Raw genomic sequence first — 19,691 nt, forward strand, 5'->3', positions numbered from 1 at the left:
GATATCTGCTGGGAAACAAACACTGGAAAGCAAGGATTCTCCCAACAATTTTCTGAGTTGCCTTGCTGAGAGCTTCCTCTTTCAGAGGAATCTGCTGTCCTTGGCTTGATCTTCCCTAATAGGAAGGGTTGGTTAATATGATTAAAGTAGCAGAACTTTAGGAGAAAATGGCCCCTAATGCAAATGTCTTCATTTGGTGGGGGGACCCCACAAAAAACTAAAAATCAAGTCCAGAGGTACAAGATGGTACCAGGTACAGGAGGTACCTGGAAGCTATTTGTCTCCAGTAGTGAAAAAAGTAAAAATGATTCAGCAGTAGTCCGGCGGATAATGTAAGGACGAACTCAGGATTTTTTAAATTACTTGTTACAGCAAAACTAACAGCTGCCAGCAAATCAAAATGGGACATTCATTAATTCTCTCTGTCCCTTCCTGATCTTTGTGCTCTGAAAACTGAAGTGTTTCCTTTCTGAATACAGATGTCCTTTAAACAAGGGAGGCTTTCCCTCTCTGTGGACAGCATAGAGGATTATATTCTTTGAGGTTTCTTTGCCTTTATCTAGAATAGTTAATCTAAAATATGTCAAGTGTTTCTAAATCCAGTGTTGTGATTTTGTCTAAACATTGGAGTGGCTAATGGTGCTGACTGGTATGAGGTAAAACATGGGGGACCTGCAGCCAACTGTTGTGGTGGGGTGTGCTTCTGTTCAGTATGTCAGTCATGCCTTCCTCCAAGATATTCTTGGCCCTGCGCCAGTTTTCTGTGTACCATCTCCCTCCAACTGTCAATCAGCATTCTGTGGCTACTCATTGGACTGTTTGAGTTTCTTTCCTCTCTCTTAATGGTTTCTCTCCCCCCCCCCCCAATTAAGATTCTGTGTACTTCTGACAACCTTGGGAGTCTCCTAAGACTGTAGATGCCTTCCTCTTGTGTGTGGATGGAGCATCTTTGGCTACATAAAGATCTCCGCTCACCTCTGAATTTCAGAAGCAGAGGGTATGATCGTGTTTGAGTTGAGCAGCCCTTTCCCCATCCATCTCTACCACTGCCTACCTATTCAAATAGTTTATTAGGCATTTGTACTCAATCCTGCTTCTTCGATGACTACCGGAATTAGTTGACATCCCTGTGTTCCATTGCTAATACATTTTGTCTTGATCTGTGTCAAAAGATATGTAAAGAAACAATTCACACTGCTTGGAAATTACGTTTGCATTGTCAAGTAACCCTCGTGCATCACAGCTCTCTTTTCTACTCATTGGAGGTTCATCCTGAATTAATGTCCTGAAGCCATGCTGTCTGGGGCTGATGGAAATAGTAATCTAAAACATCTCGATGTCCCCAGGTGGGGTGACGGCTGCACTAAGGGCTTATAGTAGACTCGGGAGGATAGGGGTTGGAGGATGTGCACAATGAGGTGTTCATCCCCAACCCTAATTCCCATTCCCTCTGCACTGGCTCGACTCCTCAAAATACAGAAAAGTGTCTTTGTAAAGGAGTTGGCATTGACTTGATCTGTTTCATGTCTTTGTGTGTGTGTTTATTGACTCAGAGGCACCTTGGAAGAGTGCAACCCTATTCCCTTCTAATGGTGGCTAATTGGGTAGTATTTGGGTAGGGAAGCTGCATGGTTAGCACACGGGATTAGCTAGCTGACCATGATGTGCTTCCAATCATAGAGAGCTATAGAAGGAGTCAGATAGTCGACAAGGAGCTCTACGGCGACATGAGGAGCAGGGCGTGAAACGCTCTTGTGCTATTTTAATCTTGCTAAGCTTTTAAAAACTTTTTCTACTTTTAAAGTTGTGGTTTTAACTCCCCAACACTGGGCTGCTTAATTGAGCTTAACCTTGAGATGGTTCTCTTCTCCGGAGGTCGCTATGTCAATGTTTTTGCTGACTTTCAGTAATTTTGAGACAAGCCGGTCATTCGGGCAGAAAGTACACCAGAGAAAGTATTGTCCTCCCCCATACTGGCGGAGTGGGGCGGTTCTCCCACTTCGTTCACACAGTTGCAGCTCAGGTCAACGGTGATAAGAATACTTATCTAAAGAACATACTTTGTCTTCAAAAAGAAGAAAGTGATTAACGACGCCACGGATCCAGTAGGAAAAAGTCTCTGCTGTGAGTAACCGAACAAACGGCTAGGCCTTCAAACAAGCTAAGAAAGCGAGTCTGAGATTTTGACTATCACCAGTCTGTACTGCCTAGTATTGTAAACGTAGTATTCCAACTTAAAGAAGTAAATGAAGAAATAGATTATGAAGCTGTGTGAAGCAGACTTTTAGTAATCCAAGGCCTCATTAAGGGAGGCTGCTGGAGGCAAGGTAGTGAATAGCCTCACAAAGTTTACAACAGGCAGCTGCTTGGCTTGTTCGGTTTGTTTAATTCTGGTGGACCCCTCCAAACAAGAATTCAAAGGGTCGGAGGAGAATACATTAGCTTAATGCGTGGGACAGCAGAGGAATATAGTCTCGGCTTGTACTAATAACCCTTGTCTGAGCCACCCCAGACTTCCCTGGACCCGAGGAACCCGTTTGGGTAATTTGGAGTCATATGTGAGTCAAATAGTCATGGTGTTAATGTGTTAACTATATTGCATGACAGATCAGCAGTTTTATGCCATGATTATATGGTTTGAACAATTTAATAATAACAATAATATATTTATTTGTTACCTGCCTCTCCCTCTGGATTGCTTAGGGAGCAATCCTATGCGTACTTAGACAGAAAAAAAGGTCCTGTCTGCCGGCATGATTGATTGAGGCATGCTGAGAGTTTTTGTCTAAACATGCATAGGATTGCATCATTATAGTGCAATCCTGTGCATGTTTATTCATTAGTAAGTCTTAATTGTGTTCAGTTAGGCTTACTCAGGATGTAGTGTGCATAGGATTACGACTTAAGACGCTCTCTCCTTCCTTCATTTTCTCTCAGTTGGTTGTTCGGGCAGTTTATATGCCTTGACTATAGTTTGCTGTTTCATTTAAAAGTTTGCTCAAGTCATTAATACTTTCAGCTGAGCATTGTCATTGAGAATATATTTCCGTCCTTAAGAGAGCAATGCTAAAAAGACCCTCTAACAAGTGTCTGTTCAGCCGTCAATCAATTTCATCTTGTCTCATTCTTTTATTTTTAAGACTTTGGTGTGTTCTATCACATACAGTGGCCCGGCTCTTACAATGCAGACAAGAAAACAAATGCATTATGCAGTCTGGGCTGAAAATTACCTGACTTAGTTCTTTCCCTCCAAGGATTCAGCATCATCCATCTCTCTCTCCCCCCCCCCCCAACCCCAACAAATGTATGCTATCTTAAAAGTGAAAGTACTTTTATTTGCTCCACAGGAAATTCCAATTCCAAGAAGAAAAGGATTCCTAGCTGCACACGCTGCCCCTTTCTCGGCTTTCTTGACTGATAGCTTTGGTCGCCAGCATAACTACTTGAGGATTTCCGTGACAGAGAAATGCAACCTCAGATGTAAGTCTCTACTCTGAATAGGGGCATTGTGTAAAGTCCAAAGCTATGGTCTCATGATGTACTATTATCAAGCACATCTTAAGCATATTGGAACCCTTCTGAGGCACTATAGCAACATGGATGTCACCCGAAAGCTGCCTTAGTTTGGTTGTCTTCGCATTGCAGCAATTAACATATCAAGCAGCAGCCACAGGGAGCAGCTGCATTATAGGGCCAAGTTCCCGTTCCACACTTCCATGGGGATTGCTTGGTCACGAAACACAAAGCTATAGTATACTATATAGGAGAGAACCTAGTCCCCATAATTTCGTATTTCAAGGAGCCAGCCATCTCGTGTGGCTGTTGCATGATATGCTAGGATACGGAAGTGTCTTTTCATTGGTAGCCATATCATTCTATTTATTATTGATGAATTAGTTAGAGGTTCCACCCTTAAAGGCAGCCTAGAAATAATTTTAGATAGATATTATTTAAAAGCATTTTTACACTGCTCTTAAGCCAAAAAAAGGCTTCTAGCATAGTTTACCTCTCAGTTAAAAAAAGAAAAGAAAAACCCAACCCAAGACAGTCCCTTCCCTCCGGCTTATCATCTAAAACAATGGCCTTCAGCTGTCCTGACCTAAGACCCACCTTGGACTCCCAAGCAGCAACATAGGACCCACTTTCACAATTGCTCAACATGGTGGCAATAGCTTTGCCGCAACCTGTCTGGACTGATCCACCATTTGAAGACCACTGATCTAAAAATACAATAAAGAAGGGGGAAAGGGATCAGGAGGGATGAGAAGAAAAGACAAATTGGGCCACCAGTTCTTCGAATGACCATCTGGAGTGAAAAAGAATTCACGGAGAAGAGGAACCAAAAGTTGTTGGTTTCAGCAGAGCTGAGGTGCTGTTGTATCCTTTTCTCTTCCTCCCTCATTGCAGCGTGCTGGAATGGCTGCTACCAAGTGCATTTGATGGAGGGAGGAAGCCTGGCTTCTCAGCCTGGGCTCCTTTCTTTTCCTCCCTCTGCTACAGCCTGCTGGAATGGCTGCTGCCCAGTGATGCTATGGGTCACCAAGAAGAGAAACAAGTTCTCAGATACAAAAAGGGCTTTTTGTTAATTCGTTTTTGCATCCTGAGAACTTGTTTCTCTTCTTTGTGACCTACTTTGGATGCTCACCTTCCTCCGCTTTTTCCAATGACACCACAATAACATACGAATGGTGGAATGGAAGAAGGTGTTAAAATTGCCAGGGAAAGCAAGGTTATGTCCTCTTCTTGAATTTCTTTCTATGATGCATCTGTCTTCCGATAGTGTGTGGCTACTTCCTCGAGGAAGCTACTCCATGCAAGATGCAGGTGAGAGAATTTCTCCTTTTTTTAAAAAAACACAGAAATGGAAATGACAAAAGAGCCAGATAGTCCAAAACACAATATTCATACCGTAATTTTATTTGCAGGGAAAGTATGTGTTCAGATTTATTCTCTAATAAAACATTGAAAAAGATATGGGTAACTGAGGTTATGTTGTATTTCTATTTGCTTTTTGTTTCAGGTCAGTATTGTATGCCGGAAGAGGGAGTTCAGCTAACTCCCAGAACCGAACTCTTGAGCACCCAGGAGATAATCACTCTTGCCAGGCTATTTGTGAAGGAAGGTGTGGACAAGATCCGACTGACTGGGGGAGAACCTCTCATCCGGCCTGATGTGGTTGACATCATAGGTATGTTCCTTGTATATACTTCTCTATGTGACGTTTGCAAGTGCACAAAGCTCAATTTAGAGCAGTGTACCATGGTATGGATAAACACTACCTACAGAGCTTTGAGAATTCAAGCAGATCTATAGGTATACATTGTGGTACATAAAACAGATTCAATTTCAGACGCTCTCTTCCAGATACTCCTCCAGTGGAGTGCTTCCCTTCAGGGTTCCCTCTCCCACCTGGCTTTCGTGGTTTCCCCTCCCAGCAGTTGGTCAGCCTTCTATGTCCACTGACTATGCCGTCCCAGGTTTTTTGTACTTCTGCAAAATTTTGGATTCCACCAAGCACGCTGGTACCTCCCTCTTGTGTGTGTGCCACTTTGACTGCATATGAACTGGCACTTGGACAATTGAGATCACGCTTAGGATACTTACATGGTCACGACATTTACATACCGCCCCATGACAGAGCTTTCTGGGTGGCTTACAATGAATTAACATAAAAACAATTTAAATACAGACTAGGACAAAACTTTAACATCAAAAGCAACGTAAAACATAAGAGAAGGTAATTATAAGGCCTAGGTGATTGGAGGAATGGTACCAGGTGAACCTTTGGGATGGCTGTTCCATAACTGGGGTCCCGCTGCTGAAAAGGCTCTCTCCCTGGTCCTCATCTGCTTCACTTTATTTGGTGGGGGCACTCGGAGGAGGGCCTCTGAAGACGATCTTAAGGTTTTGGGTCAGTACATATGGGAAAAGGCGGTATTTCAGGTAACCTGGTCCCAAGTCATTTATGACTCTTAGTATTTCACATATCTGAATAGACAACACGTCCAAATAGATGAGAACACATCTCCCACAAGATTTGCTAAAACATAGCATAAGTACAACATGTTCCCCCTTGAAAGTTTGATTTTGTATCTTGTATTATTCTTTAATTAGAATAACTTCTGTGCAGGAAAGAGTGCACACTGTCTGTATCAAGTTGTCATGTCTTGACCTGCTCCCCCTGGGTTGGAAGAAGGTGTTTCAGGTGATCAGTCAGAATCAGACACTGAAGTAGAGGAGTTGGCGCCAGAAACAGGCCAGCCTGTACCAGTGGGGGAGAAAGCTCTCACGGGCTTTTATTATTATTATTATTTATTTATATAGCACCATCAATGTACATGGTGCTTCATGGAGAGTTTGGTTTTCATGCGTCAAATTGGCAACTGCCTGTTACATCTTGCAAATTGGAAGAACTCCCTGAAGTACAAAGAGGATCAAATCTTGAAAGGACAAGCTATTGTGTTTCTCACAACCTCCTGCCTTCTTGGGAGACAATAACGAGGCCTGCTAAGTAATCCACAAAGCTTTATTCAAGCAATAAACATCTCTTCCCACCTGAAGAGAGTCTAACCTCTAGGAACTTTCCCCTAGACAAAACTATGCAAACTAAGCAAGACAACTGTCCTTTCAAGAAGAATGGAAAGCCCTTTTAACTTCAGAGAGACTAGATCTGAGGCAGCTTCTGTTGGAATGCCAGCTGGGCCAACTTTCTCTTGCCTTCTTTTAGCTCCGCCCATTTTAATCTGCAGCGTACTCTAGGATTGGCTAACCAGTTCATGCTCTCCCCCTCGGAAGAATATTGGCTTCCCACAGTCTGTGTATTGTTTGCCCTTGAAGAGATAAGCTCTGGAGAGAGTTCACTCCCAGCTGGTGAAGAGCCCGTGAGAGCTTTCTCCCCCACTGGCACAGGCTGGCCTGTTTCTTGTACCCACTCCTCTACTTCAGAGTCTGATTCTGATTGATCACCTGAAACACCTTCTTCCAACCCAGGGGGAGCAGGTCTAGATACAACACAAGTGAAATGTGTTTTCCCACACCACACTTTGTGTGTGATCTTATGCTTGCTTTTACCTACATAGATATGATGTCTATAGAGGAAAATGTCATGTACAAAGTGGCCATTGGCTACTGTAGCAGAGGCAGTAACCCTATGTGCACCTGGGGAACATGGCTGGGAGGGTGCATATGTCCTGCTTATGCGTTCTGATCAACATCTGGTTGGCCACTGTGTGAACAGAATGTTGGACTAGATGGGCCCTTGGTCTGATCCAGCAGAGCTCTTCTTATGTACTGTGAGCCGGGAACACGGCTCAGCAGTTGAGCACAAGCTTGAGTGCAGAAGGTTCACACTTTGCCATCTGCAGCTAAACGGATCAGGTAGCAGCTGATAGGAAAGAACCCTGCCAGAGAACCCCAGCTAGTCAAGACAGAGAATACTGGGCTAAGTGGAAAAGTTGTCCAACTTCTTTAGTAGAAAGGGCTTTCTGTGTTTTCATCCAAGATTGTGGTTGATACAGGGATGATGGTGGTAAGTTGTCCGTCTAGGAAGACTTGGTTAAAGAAATGGACTCCTACAGACTCATTGAAAAGTATAGTAAGCACTGATCGCTATAATTATTTATGCAAGTGCCACATTGCGTGTGTGATTTAAGCATGTCAATTTCCCCCTGTGCTGCTTGTTTTGTCTTTGACCTCCTGATTCATCTAACTCTTTAGACTTTCATCTTTCCACCCCCTAATGATCTCTTCTCTTCTACCCCCCGCCCACTATGTTTTCCCAGCTCAGATGCGCAAACTAGAAGGGTTGCAATCCATCGCTGTCACAACCAACGGTATCAACTTGGCCAGGCTATTGCCCCGACTGAAGGAAGCTGGCCTGGATGCCATTAACATCAGCTTGGACACGTTGGTCCCAGCCAAGTTTGAATTCATTGTCCGTCGGAAAGGTAGAGCTGGAGCCTCGCTGTGATTTTTCCAGTAACGCCTTTAGCATTGTCATTGTTATATCCTTCACAGTGCCTGCCTGACTATCAGGTGGGGTGGAATGGAAAATTAAGTGCTACCGTATTTCTTTGATTGTAAGACGCCATAGATTCTAAGGCGCACACTAATTTCAGTACCACCAACAGGAAAAAAAGCTTTGATTCTGAGAAAAAATAAATTTCTTAGAATATCTTTTATGAGTAGAATTTCTTAGAAATTTCTTAGAAATATCTGAGAAAGAGCTGGGTTTTGGTTCCACTGGGCTGGGAGGGGCTGAGGGGTAAGCAAAAAACCAGGCGCTTACCCTCCCAGCTCCTCTTTGGTCACATGGCTCGCGGCTGCTGCAGGAACTTCCTCTTTTGGAGGCCTGCCTGCACGAGGAGGAGAGAGACGACTGGAGCTGGAGCTGCCGCGTGAGAGCAGCTTCGGTGGAGAAGCACTTCTTTAGCCTGTGGGCACAGGTTTTTCCGTGGGCGTGAGGAGTTCCAGGCGGGACGCTCGCTTCCCAGCGCGGCGGCTGGGGGGGCGCGGACCCGGTGCTTGTGGGGGGGTGAGCCTCCTGACTCTTGGAGCCTCTTGTGTCGTCCCGGCGCAGCTGACGAGGGCCGGAGCTGCATGGGGCGTGCTGTAGGCCCCAATCAGCCTGCAAAGCAATCTTTAAAAGCCCTGCTTGCTCAGCTTTCTAAAAGCAATAAAGCTAGAGAGAATGGATGTTTCAGACCCTTTTTTAATAGGATAGAGTCTTTTTGCATCTACCACATTGCTTCGATTGTAAGACGCCATCGATTCTAAGACGCACTCCATTTGTAGAGCTGTTAATTTAGGGGAAAAAGTGCGTCTTAGAATCGAAGAAATACGGTAATTTAAGAGAAGGCACACTTGATCCAGAGTTGATAATGACCTTTTTTTATCCTGTCTTCTGCAAGCAGGATTCTTTTTCATTACGGAAATATACGGGACTTAAACCTGGGACCGCTCAGTGTTTGTGTGACCTATATATAATTTTTAGCACAAACAGCATGCTAGACCTGAGAAGTCTTGTCATCTAAACTAAATAGACAGGACACCTGTGGCGGCAAAGGAAAGAGCTTAACAAAGGAATAGTGATGAAAGGGGGCATGAGAGGCTTAATTGGCAGTGCGTGGTGGTTTAGGAAAGACTTCGCTGCAAAAGACAAGTTTTGAATTTTAAAAAGGAATTTATGGGTGGTAGCTTGACAAAGAGCAGGAGAAACAGTTCCATTGAAGAGATGCTGCATGCAGGAAAGAATGGCAAGGGCAAAACACAAGTAGCTAATAGTAAATGAACTCCTACAGAGAAGAGAATACAACAAGTAGAAGAGGAGATAAATAGGGACCCAAAGGTAGAATCTTTTCAATGGTACTGAGTTGATGTGAAATGTCTAGTGCAGACACATATGACAAGGTGTGATGTAGTTCTAACAACAGCAGAGAGAGGAATGATCAGCAAAGGCATTCAGGGAGCAGGTAAGGCTGTTATTTGTTTTAGCCATAGTCCAAACCAATAACAATAGAATAACAAAGGGAAAATACCTACAACAACAACAACAAAAATGAGGCTTAAAACAAAACAAGGACCCATCAGCAGAAATGTAAGGATATCAGTTAATCATATGTCAGGTATGCAGTTTGTGATCAACTACATTTGCACCAAAATATTTCAGTTGGCATTTGGAAGCAGCCAAAGCCGTAGTAGCCACAATTCAAGCGACCTTTGTTTATTGGGCTAGACTAGATGGATGCTTGTTCTGATCCAGCATGGCTCTTATGTTAGTGAACAGAAATTCTGTCTTTGTTGATATGACCAGTGCTCACACTCGTTAAATGAAGGACAAAGGAACATATTTTGTATATTTTCATAATGGGTCCAGATTGTATAGTATAGAATATCTTCTGTGTCTTCTTCACTGCAGATACAAAATCACGAGTTAAAAGTCATTACAATATCTCCTATCCAAAGGGCTGTGTGAGAGCTTTTTTCCTTGGGTCCAAATATTTAATATATATATTTTTATTTATTACATTACTAATCCATGTTCTCGTGTGAATCTAATGTTCCCTGAGTCCACTAGACTCACCTATTTTGACAGAGGGTCATTACGGCAACCTCTTAAAAAGCTTTCTTTTCTCGGCCAAGAATTACTTGTTATTTAAGTAGAAACTTCTCTGTCCCCTCTACTCTAACAATGGAATCTGAACTGCAATTACTAACTTTACTAATTAGAGTCCTGTTAGATCCCAAGCTTCACAGTTCTCCACTTGGAGAACTGTGTACCTGACTCTTCTATTAGTCTTAATCAGAACCAATGTTGAAGAAAAGTTGCAAAGGAAGTAACTTCTCCAGACAGATTGCTATTCAAAGGCTTTATTCCAGATACTACACATGTAGGAGGAAGACAGCCCCAGTTTCCTGGAGACTGAGCTCTCTGCCCAACTGAAAATCAGGCACTCCTTTATACTATTTGAAAAAAAACCCATGTATGACGCCTCTCCTTTCTGGTTTCCTCTTGCTTAATTGCCTTTCACAACAGTTGTTTACTATACTTCTTAACATTAACATTCTATTTCCTAGGATTACAGCAATAATCAAACATCAGTATCCTTTCTTTTTAAGATAACAGCAATCTGAGACTCTGTAAACAGCAGTCAGTAATCAGAAAACTGTAAATTTCCCTTTTTAGTAGTGTCCGGAGCTTAGGTCAGGGAAGGGGCAGTTCCTTCTTGTTTACGTGATCAATTGGCAGGATGATTGTCTTTGAATTGGGAAGAGACATACAGACTCTGGCTGATAGAAAGTAGTAATACAAAGGTCATGTCATGTACTAGATGTTCTGGGCTTCTATCAATATTAAGGCATGTACTGTTCTTTGCTGTTTATCAAAGTGTAATTTCATTACTTTATCACCAGTATATTACCTTAAACTGACTCCCAGGGCTCCCTCTGGCTTTGGCTGGTGCCGAACAGTTTTCCTGGGGCGGAACCGCTTCCTCATTTGACTACCTTCCAGACAATCCTTACAAGATCACAAGAATCTGTTAAAGGATTCTTGATCTATATTTCAAAGACACTATTAGACAATAGATCAAACAACACTGAATTCCTTTGGCTCTGTGCCCAAAGTTTTCCTGGCTCTATGCCCAAGGTTTTTACTGGCTCAATGTCCACAATGTTTTACTGGCTCTGTACCCACAAAATTTTACTTTATTGCTCTGGAGACTTTATTAGTGTTATTCTACTTAGTATCTAAGAGTTTTTACATAAAACAGCATAAGCAACATTCATACTTTCAATCAATCAATCAATTCTGATTATAATCTCACATGAGGCCTGTGAAAGATCATTAAATCTTTTAGGAAAAATATTGGTAACCTTTTATTTGAGAGATACTGAACATATAGGCTGCCTGGAAGTAGAGATTCCTGCAATAGTTCTCAATACTTCTGAAGATTGTTCCCCTCAATATTAGATGAAACCTCTAGAGATAAGTGAATGAATGACTTCACTCAGACTCACAAACTCAATGAAACTGTTACAGCTTTAAAACATTTATTAAAACAATTTAAGGAAATTAAACAGACACACAAACCTCCATTCAGCAAAGCAATTAAAAGAATATACTCATAAGTCTGGCAGATTTCTGGAGAACAAGATCTTTGCTAAGATAAACACATATAAACACTCCCCCAGTGACAACACCGGTGTTGGACTCTTCCCCCTTCTCAAGGAAGACCATAGTCTTAGGCCTGGCATCTAGGCTCAAGCCAGTGCTGGAAAGTCAGCTTAGGTCTTGATGATTTGAGAAAAGAAAGAAGAGTATCTGTATAGTCACAAATTCTGTATAACTCATACTGACTCTGCAAAGGAGCTTTTCTCTGCAGAGGGCCTTCCATTTCCCACAGGCAAAACCAAGGAGTCACTGAGACCTACATGCTAGCTTAGAGCAACATCCCTGAGGGGTCATGCCTGAGGGAATGGAAAGACATCTTTCTCCTCTGTGTTCAGACTTAAATACCCTTCTCCAAGACAAAGATCTCCCCCTAATTCGTATTAATTTATTCTAAAATATCTAACTGTTGGTCCACATCATCAATTTAGAACATCCTCTTCCCAGAATGTTCCATCCCTTCTGACGTACTTGTTTATCCCAAATCTGCACATCACTTATGCTTTTCATGTGGTCAGTTGTCTGGTTTACTTCTCTGTTCTTATGCACACAGGGATTTTCTAAACCACAACTCTACCTTTCTCTATGCAATGCCAACAAACTCTTATAACCCCACTCTTACACATACTCAGTAAAATTGTAAATGAAGGGGAAAAAATGCTTCAGTAGCCCTAGGGTTGTTTAAGCCTGTATTCTGTGATGAGTCCAGTCTAGTGGACCATAAAAAATGCATGTGATCTGCAGTTATAATTTTAATTCTATAATTTTTGGAATGGGCACAATTTGTTTAACCATGTAAGTTCTCCAGACTTTCAGTACACCACGATAATCTAGTGCTGATACATTATATAAAAGTTAGGGCCAAGTGCAGCCTGCCTTCCACCCACTACCTTCCCTCATAAAATAGAAGCCGCTTGTTAGTAAATCTGAAGGAGCACTCCTTAACTTCTGAAGTGGTGTCCGACTACTGGATCTTTATAGACATTGGCACCCTCAGATCCAAGTTTTAGAGAATTTCTTCCTCATTATTACTGTCAGTTGAGTCACAAACTGCGTTTGTGTCAATTGTGTCATAAACTCTGTTCATCATTGTATCAACATTTGTAGATTAGAGGCTCAATCCTTTGCTTGGGTTCTGCTCGTGAAGGGGGCCCAGTATAGCTGTTATGCTAGCAAAAAAAAAAAAATGCCAGCAAAAGTTGGCTCCCACCATGTGTGGGCAACATCTGACCATCGTTGCTTACATAGTCCCCAATCCAGGAATCCTGGGAGTGTGGCTGGGATTTTTATACTTGCTTTGGGATTTTTCGTGTGCTATGTTTTCCTCTCCTGGCTGAGCACATAACTGGGTAAGCAGCCATTCTGTTGGTATTGCAGTAGCATCTCTTCCCCAGCCTTAGTATAACTGCTGTATAGAATTTCTTTATAAATGTACAAGTACAAAACTTAGCATGTTTTAATGAAGGCTCAAAGGTCCAGAAAGACATTGTGTAACCACACTAATTGTTGTTTATTCGTTCAGTCGCTTCCGACTCTTCATGACTTCATAACCACACTAATGCATCAGACAAAAGAAAGTCTTTGATGCCATCTATCACACTGCCATCACACTTGAGACATCCAGCACCTACAAAGTTAATTCTAAGCGTTAGTTGTTCACTGTGATCATATGGGAGATTTTCAAAATCCATAAACCCGTTACATAAATGCAAAAGGAAAGTGGATATTTTCCTACAAGGGTAGCACAGGAAGCTCATATGAAAGTGAAACCCCTGTTTTTACCTCGAGAGTAGTGAGAGGTTGGGAAATAGGACAGAATGGAAGGCCATCAAATTCAAACATTGCAGCAGTTTAGATGAGTGGGACTGAGGTTATCAATAGGGATTCTAGTGGTAGCAGCGTGATTGGAAACATAAGAGATGTTCAGATGGAAAATAGAAAGACTCAGCAATCACCTGGATGTGGTGGAAGAAGTTGAAGATGAACCCAAGATTGTGTGCCTGGGAGACAATGGAAAGAGCATTTCTCTACATCATCTCCTCTTTCTGAAGTTCTGGCTGTGAGTGGTGTTGCTTCTATCACCAAAATGAAAACACTACTGTATAAAAGAGGAGGGATTAGCAAGGGATCACCCAAAGATTGAAAAAGCACACACACAAAAAAACCATTAGAAAAAAACCTAAGGGACCTTCACACACACGCCAAAAAAGAAAGAGGCCAGTGAGGACTGAACATGCTCAATGACCATGGAATGGTGACTAACTTGGGGAGGGGACAGAAAACCCAGGGGGCAGGGGTGGAATGAAGTGACACGAAACCAGAACAAGATAATCCCACGCTGCAATATTTTGTTGCAGTTCCCACTTGTTTTCTCCCTAGTGTCATTAGTTCTCAAGGCTTTAGCTGCCACTTCCAGGAGACTATTTCCAAACACATCTTACTTACACCTTCTTGCCTTCTGTCTCGTTCTTCATCTCACCATTGAATCCGCCTGGACGTTCCATTGGACATCCTAAATTGCACATGGAAAACGTAGTGCTGATGTGTGTTTTTCAAGCCTCGATATTTGTCAGTGTAAGAGACTAAAAAAAGCATGGGGTGAAGAGTAACCCTTTGGGACATGGAAGGAGAGATGAAGAGGAGTAGAGACAGATAATCTCTCCTCCCACCCCCTCACAATCCTCACTGGGCCATTCTGTGGCAAATCAGGAATGCCGCCAAACTGTTGATTGCAGCACCGTCACCATTTAAAGCAGTGGGCAAACCTTTGTCTTGTAGAAGAAAGTGGAAAAACCCTTGCCACCTCCTTTTATAATGGCAAGCCTCCTGCCCCCTCTGAAAATCAATAGTATTCAGTCATATATACACAAAAGTTGTCAAATTCTTTCCACATCTTTGAATGGCCCTGTGAAAGGGTGGGGAGAGAAAAGTCAGCCTTAAACTTGGGTGCAGAGTGCAGTTCCCTGTGGGATGTAGTAAAATGGGGTTTATATCAGAGTTTGCTGATAGAAGTCTTATTTTTATTTTTATTTATTTTATTTATTTATTACATTTTTATACCGCCCAATAGCCGAAGCTCTCTGGGCGGTTCACAAAAATTAAAACCATAATAAAACAACCAACACGTTAAAAGCACAAATACAAAAAGTCTAAAAGGTTTTACTTCACATCTTGGTATTTGTTAGCAAAACGTAAATGTTGATTTCACCATCTTAGAGTGTTGACAGGCAGCATGGAAAGAGGATTAATATTGTCTTTGACGTGCATGCTGGAGTTAAAACCAGGCTTTTGAAAGGAAGCTAATAGTCTCAGTCTTCAATGTCTGTACCTTGCTATTTACAGGGGAAATGCTCAGCTGTAGCCAGTAGATGGCGCTACTGTATCAGTCAAATCAAATATATGCTGGAGTTTGGGGAGAAACAGCCAATAAAAAGTGACTTTAATAGATTCAAGATGTTTGCTCATTTCCTTTCTGTTATATTTAGTTGTTTCTAAATATGGATTGTGCTGTGTATGGGAATCTCTGGATAGATGGTGCGACCTGTGCTTTGAGTACGTACCAAATTCTAGAAACCCTATTGTGTTCAGACAATGCCAGCATGATTTTCTGCATTTCCACTGCAGTACAACCACTCCAGCTTAATGCCCAGGAAATGTAGGGCTTTACCAAAGTTTTGAAGAAAGTTATTATAGTTTGGTCAAGTAATGATATCTGGTTCAGTGAAGACAGAAGAAATTAAGTAGATAGGACTCCGGACTGTTACACTGCTGTAACAACTGTGAGAGCCAGTGTGGTGTAGTGGTCAGAGGGTTGGACTGGGACTTGGGAGATCCAGGCTCTAGTCCACGCTCAGCCATGAAGCTTCCTGGGTGACTCTCTGCTTCACCTACCTCATAAGGTTGTTGTGAGGATAAAATAGAGGAGGATAATGTAAGATGCCGTGGGTTCCTTGTAAGAGGAAAAAAGGAGGGATATAAATGTTTGTGTGTATATCCTCACCCAAGTACTTTGTGAATTACAAGATGTGATGGTGGCCACAAGCATAGATGGCTTTGAAAGGAAATTAGACAAATTCATGGAAGCCAGAAAGTACCGATGGTTAATAGTAATGATGGCTGTCTACTACTATCCAGATCAGAATACCAGTTGCTGGGAACAAGAGCAGGAGAGCCCAGAAGTGCTGCTTGTTGTCTGCCTAAGAGGCATCTTGTTGGCTGCTGCAGGAAACATAATGGTGGACTGTATAGGCATTTGGTCTGATCCAGCCCTTCCTCTCACCCTGAAGGGCAGAGAGATGTCCGGATAGGAAAATTCAGGCTTAAGTTTATTCTCTGAATGGGTATGATCTATTCCGATGTAAGGCTATCTCTTGTCATTGCAGATCTTCTCTGAACTACCCATTCAGAAAACAAATGAGCTTGTAAAAATTCTCTAAATGTGTGACTGGTGTGTTTGTCCTCTACTGATACTTTGTTTTTTTTATTTCTGTTCCTTTGGTTCTAAATGGGCTTCTGCCTTTCCTAAAGCCATCCTACTTTTTGACCTGCTTCCGTGAGCATCCTATTCATGAGGGTAGCTCTCTGGAGAGTATATCACTACATGTTAGATTCTCAGCAGCCATGTTTAGTCTGCAAGCTTCTTTTATCAGAGTAAACCTTGCAATTGATGTCAGAAGTTTTCTGAGGCACGGGGTGGAGAAGTAACAAACATGTTTTGGCATTAAGCAACTGTTCTGCTATTCCAGGTTATTTGTTAGTTTTTGTCAAGCCCTTTCCCCCTCCGCCCTGCTATTTCCCTTCTCTCTTGGAGGAACATTGTCTTCCCAGATAGATGATACTCAGATGAAGTCTACCTGTTCATCAGAAGCACCCTATAGGGCCTCTTTACTTGAAGGGTAGAACCCAGGGAACTGTGAAACTAGTTCTGTGAGCATCAGGAAGGTTTAGATTTGTGTGTGGTGGGGTGTTCAACAGCAGCACAACAATGCCTCATGACAATTGCTTTTGAACCTGAGCAAAGTTTCAAAAGCAGTTAAAGGGGTGTGTGTAGAATTTATTTATTTATTTATTGTGTTTATTTCCCGCCTCTTTTCCTCCAAGGAGCGCAAGGCAGGGTTCATAATCTATTCAATTAAAATGAAAAGAGCTTCTACTGGGCTACTGCAAACTCCTTGTGTGAATCTAACAAGCATTTTGGCTCCTGGTCTAAATGTCCAGACTTTCCAGAAGCATATTTAGAAGCACATTCTTTTCCCCTTGTGCTGGAAAAGAAAATAACCATGTTGTTTGATTGAAATGCAAATATTCATAATCTAACACAAAAACACAAAGTGTGACTTATTATGATGTTTATGAAATGCTTGATATCACAAGTCCTTTTATGTAGAAAAGTAGGGTTTAGCTTAATGACTTTGACAGGGTCATGAATTCAACATTAAAAGGTTAGAAATGCGAACTTTAATGTATTTCTGTTAAATTGAGTTTGTATTTTTAAAAAGAACCATCATGATGCAAAGAACTATTTTTATCCATCCTATATTAGAGTTTATCCCTGTTTTATATTATAGGTTTCCACAAGGTGATGGAAGGGATTCACAAAGCCCTTGAACTTGGATATGATCCTGTTAAGGTGAGAATATTGCCTGCTACAAATTGTGAGTGATTTATTCATCACAAAGAATATTATTGTAGATCAGGAATTCTTATTTTACATCTCTTGTATTTTTGTTCTCTTCTCTTTAATGGTTGTTATATTTCTTTAAAAAATATATTCCTAAATATTTTGTTGTCTTGGGCCACCATTCCTGGATCAAAAATGGAAAACAAAAGTGAGTGCACACAAACCTTCCCCAAGCTGGTGTCCTCCAGACGTGTTGGACTGCAACTCCCACTATCCCCAACCAGCAGGGCCACAGCCATGCTGGATGGGGAAGATGGCAGTCCATCTGACACCAGGTTGGGGAAGGTTAGTGAAGAGCCTCCACTCGCCAGTTTTTGGGTTCTCCTTTAGACAAAAGTTAATGAAGAGCTGTCCTTTTCACTGTTACTCCTGAGGCTTTATCTGGGTGGCAGGTTATGCTGGTGATGTTGGAAGCCATGCACCCATTGGCTTCAGTTGGCTGTCTTTCTCCTGGAGGAAAAGGCTTTCAACAGCCACTAGTCCTGATGGCTATATGCTACCTCCAGTATCAGAGGCAGCAAGACTTTGTATACCAGGTGCTGGGGAACATGGGCAGGAGGATACTGTTGCACTCATGGTATGCTTGTGGGTTTCCCATGGGCAGCTGGTGGGCCACTGTGTGAACTTCTGCTGGACTAGATGAACTTTTGGTCTGATCCAGCATGGCTCTTCTCATGTTCTAATGTTTTCCTCATAGGTGAACTGTGTGGTTATGAGAGGCCTCAACGAAGATGAGCTGGTAGATTTTGTGGCTCTTACCGAGAAGCACCCCCTGGATGTGCGCTTCATAGAATACATGCCCTTTGATGGTGAGCACTTCCGTTCCCGGCTGTGCCTTTCTTGAGAGGAGGAATGATACGGAAGTTGGTGATTCCCATTTTTACAGAAGATGGTGATAGGACATCGACTAAAGACTATCTATAGGGACTGTGGCATTCAGAGGTTTCTGTTTAGAAAGGGGGGTATATGAACATAACTTTATATGCATAATGTAATCAGATCACAAAGATAAGATTTTTGTGCCATGGAATTTCAAGTTTCTCCCCAGCAATACCAACACTGTCAGACACACTGATCATTAAAATTGGTTCTCCTCTCATTCTAGGCAACAAGTGGAACTTCAAGAAAATGGTGAGCTATAAGGAGATGTTGGATACAATCAAGCAAAGATGGCCAGAGCTGGAAAAGCTGCCATGTGAAGATGTTTCTAGCACTGCCAAGGTGGTTAACAGCATGATCAAAAAAGCCCCAAAAGTTTATCAAAAGTTCAGGGCATGCTTATAAGCCAGCTGAGCCAATGTTAATGACATAAGCTGTCAAAAGGAAAAGTGAAATGGCTGTGATTGTCCTCATAGACACCTTCCCACATACTTTTGGCAATTATGACCATCATGATTAAAGGATTATGATAGTGGAGGGGGTCTGTGGTCAGATAAAATAGGCTAAATATAGCTAAAGCAAAACTGTTTGAGGTGTTGCAGAAAAGAGTACGCAGCAGATGCAAGTATACATCTGGTATGGTGAATTTTAAAGCTGATAAGCAAAAGGGAGCTGTATCTGCAAACCAGAACTCTTACTATCCTGCAAAATAGCTGAAACTAGCTCCTTATTTGCCCGTGGGCTGATTAAAATAATGTTTTGTCTCTTTTTTTCTGGATAGTTAAGGATACCTGTGATTGTGTTCGTGCCATGCTTCAGACATGGTATTTTTCTTGCACAGGTATGAAAATTGTAAGCATAAATGCAACCACATACTTATGGTTCATAAGGTATACATATTGCATGAGTTTCTCTCTTGCCATGTGTAATACCTGTTGAAAAAAGTCATGAATTGAAGCAGTCTTCAAGATTGCTTCATATGTAACAAAATTCATCTATAGAAAACACTTACACGAAGGGTGAAAAATCATTATTCATGTTTAGATCAGCATGTGTAGTAGTTGTACGTACCTACAGTATATTCTGCTGGGCTGTATGTGTGTTTGTATGTTATGTTTTCCACAACTTTCTCATTTTTTTCATCTACTTAATGAAAAGAGTACCCAACAGGAAAGAAAAAGGAAAAATACAGGTGTAGAAGAGAGAAAATAAAATAAAAAAGATGATGATGGTGATAATTAGGCTGGAAATAGTAGAAAACCTATACACATGGTGTACACATTCTGGGAAACCATATCCAATTACAGTTTTGCAGAATGTGTACACGTGGCTAAATATCCAGTTGTTACACATAATCTACACATGGTTTGTAACCGATTTCTTACACAGAAGTATGCTCCATGTAGGAATTTGGAAGTATGATCTGGTCACATCTTACTGCAGTGCTACCAGAAGAGTAGTCAT

At 41.8% G+C, this 19,691-nt stretch overlaps 1 protein-coding gene across 2 annotated transcripts in view; it reads left to right on the forward strand.

Annotated features, from left to right (window-relative positions):
- The window catches only part of MOCS1 (molybdenum cofactor synthesis 1), a 43,176-nt gene that overhangs the window by 11,412 nt on the left and 12,073 nt on the right, over positions 1-19,691 (forward strand). For both annotated transcript variants that reach the window (XM_063124179.1, XM_063124180.1), the window contains exons 2-7: positions 3,348-3,480; positions 5,021-5,188; positions 7,782-7,946; positions 17,236-17,297; positions 18,046-18,157; positions 18,454-18,569. In XM_063124179.1, the coding sequence (XP_062980249.1) occupies positions 3,348-3,480; positions 5,021-5,188; positions 7,782-7,946; positions 17,236-17,297; positions 18,046-18,157; positions 18,454-18,569 (756 nt within the window). The remainder of the gene's footprint in view (positions 1-3,347; positions 3,481-5,020; positions 5,189-7,781; positions 7,947-17,235; positions 17,298-18,045; positions 18,158-18,453; positions 18,570-19,691) is intronic.

This window comes from Elgaria multicarinata, chromosome 4 (assembly GCF_023053635.1).
Source record: "Elgaria multicarinata webbii isolate HBS135686 ecotype San Diego chromosome 4, rElgMul1.1.pri, whole genome shotgun sequence".
NCBI lineage: Eukaryota > Metazoa > Chordata > Lepidosauria > Squamata > Anguidae > Elgaria > Elgaria multicarinata.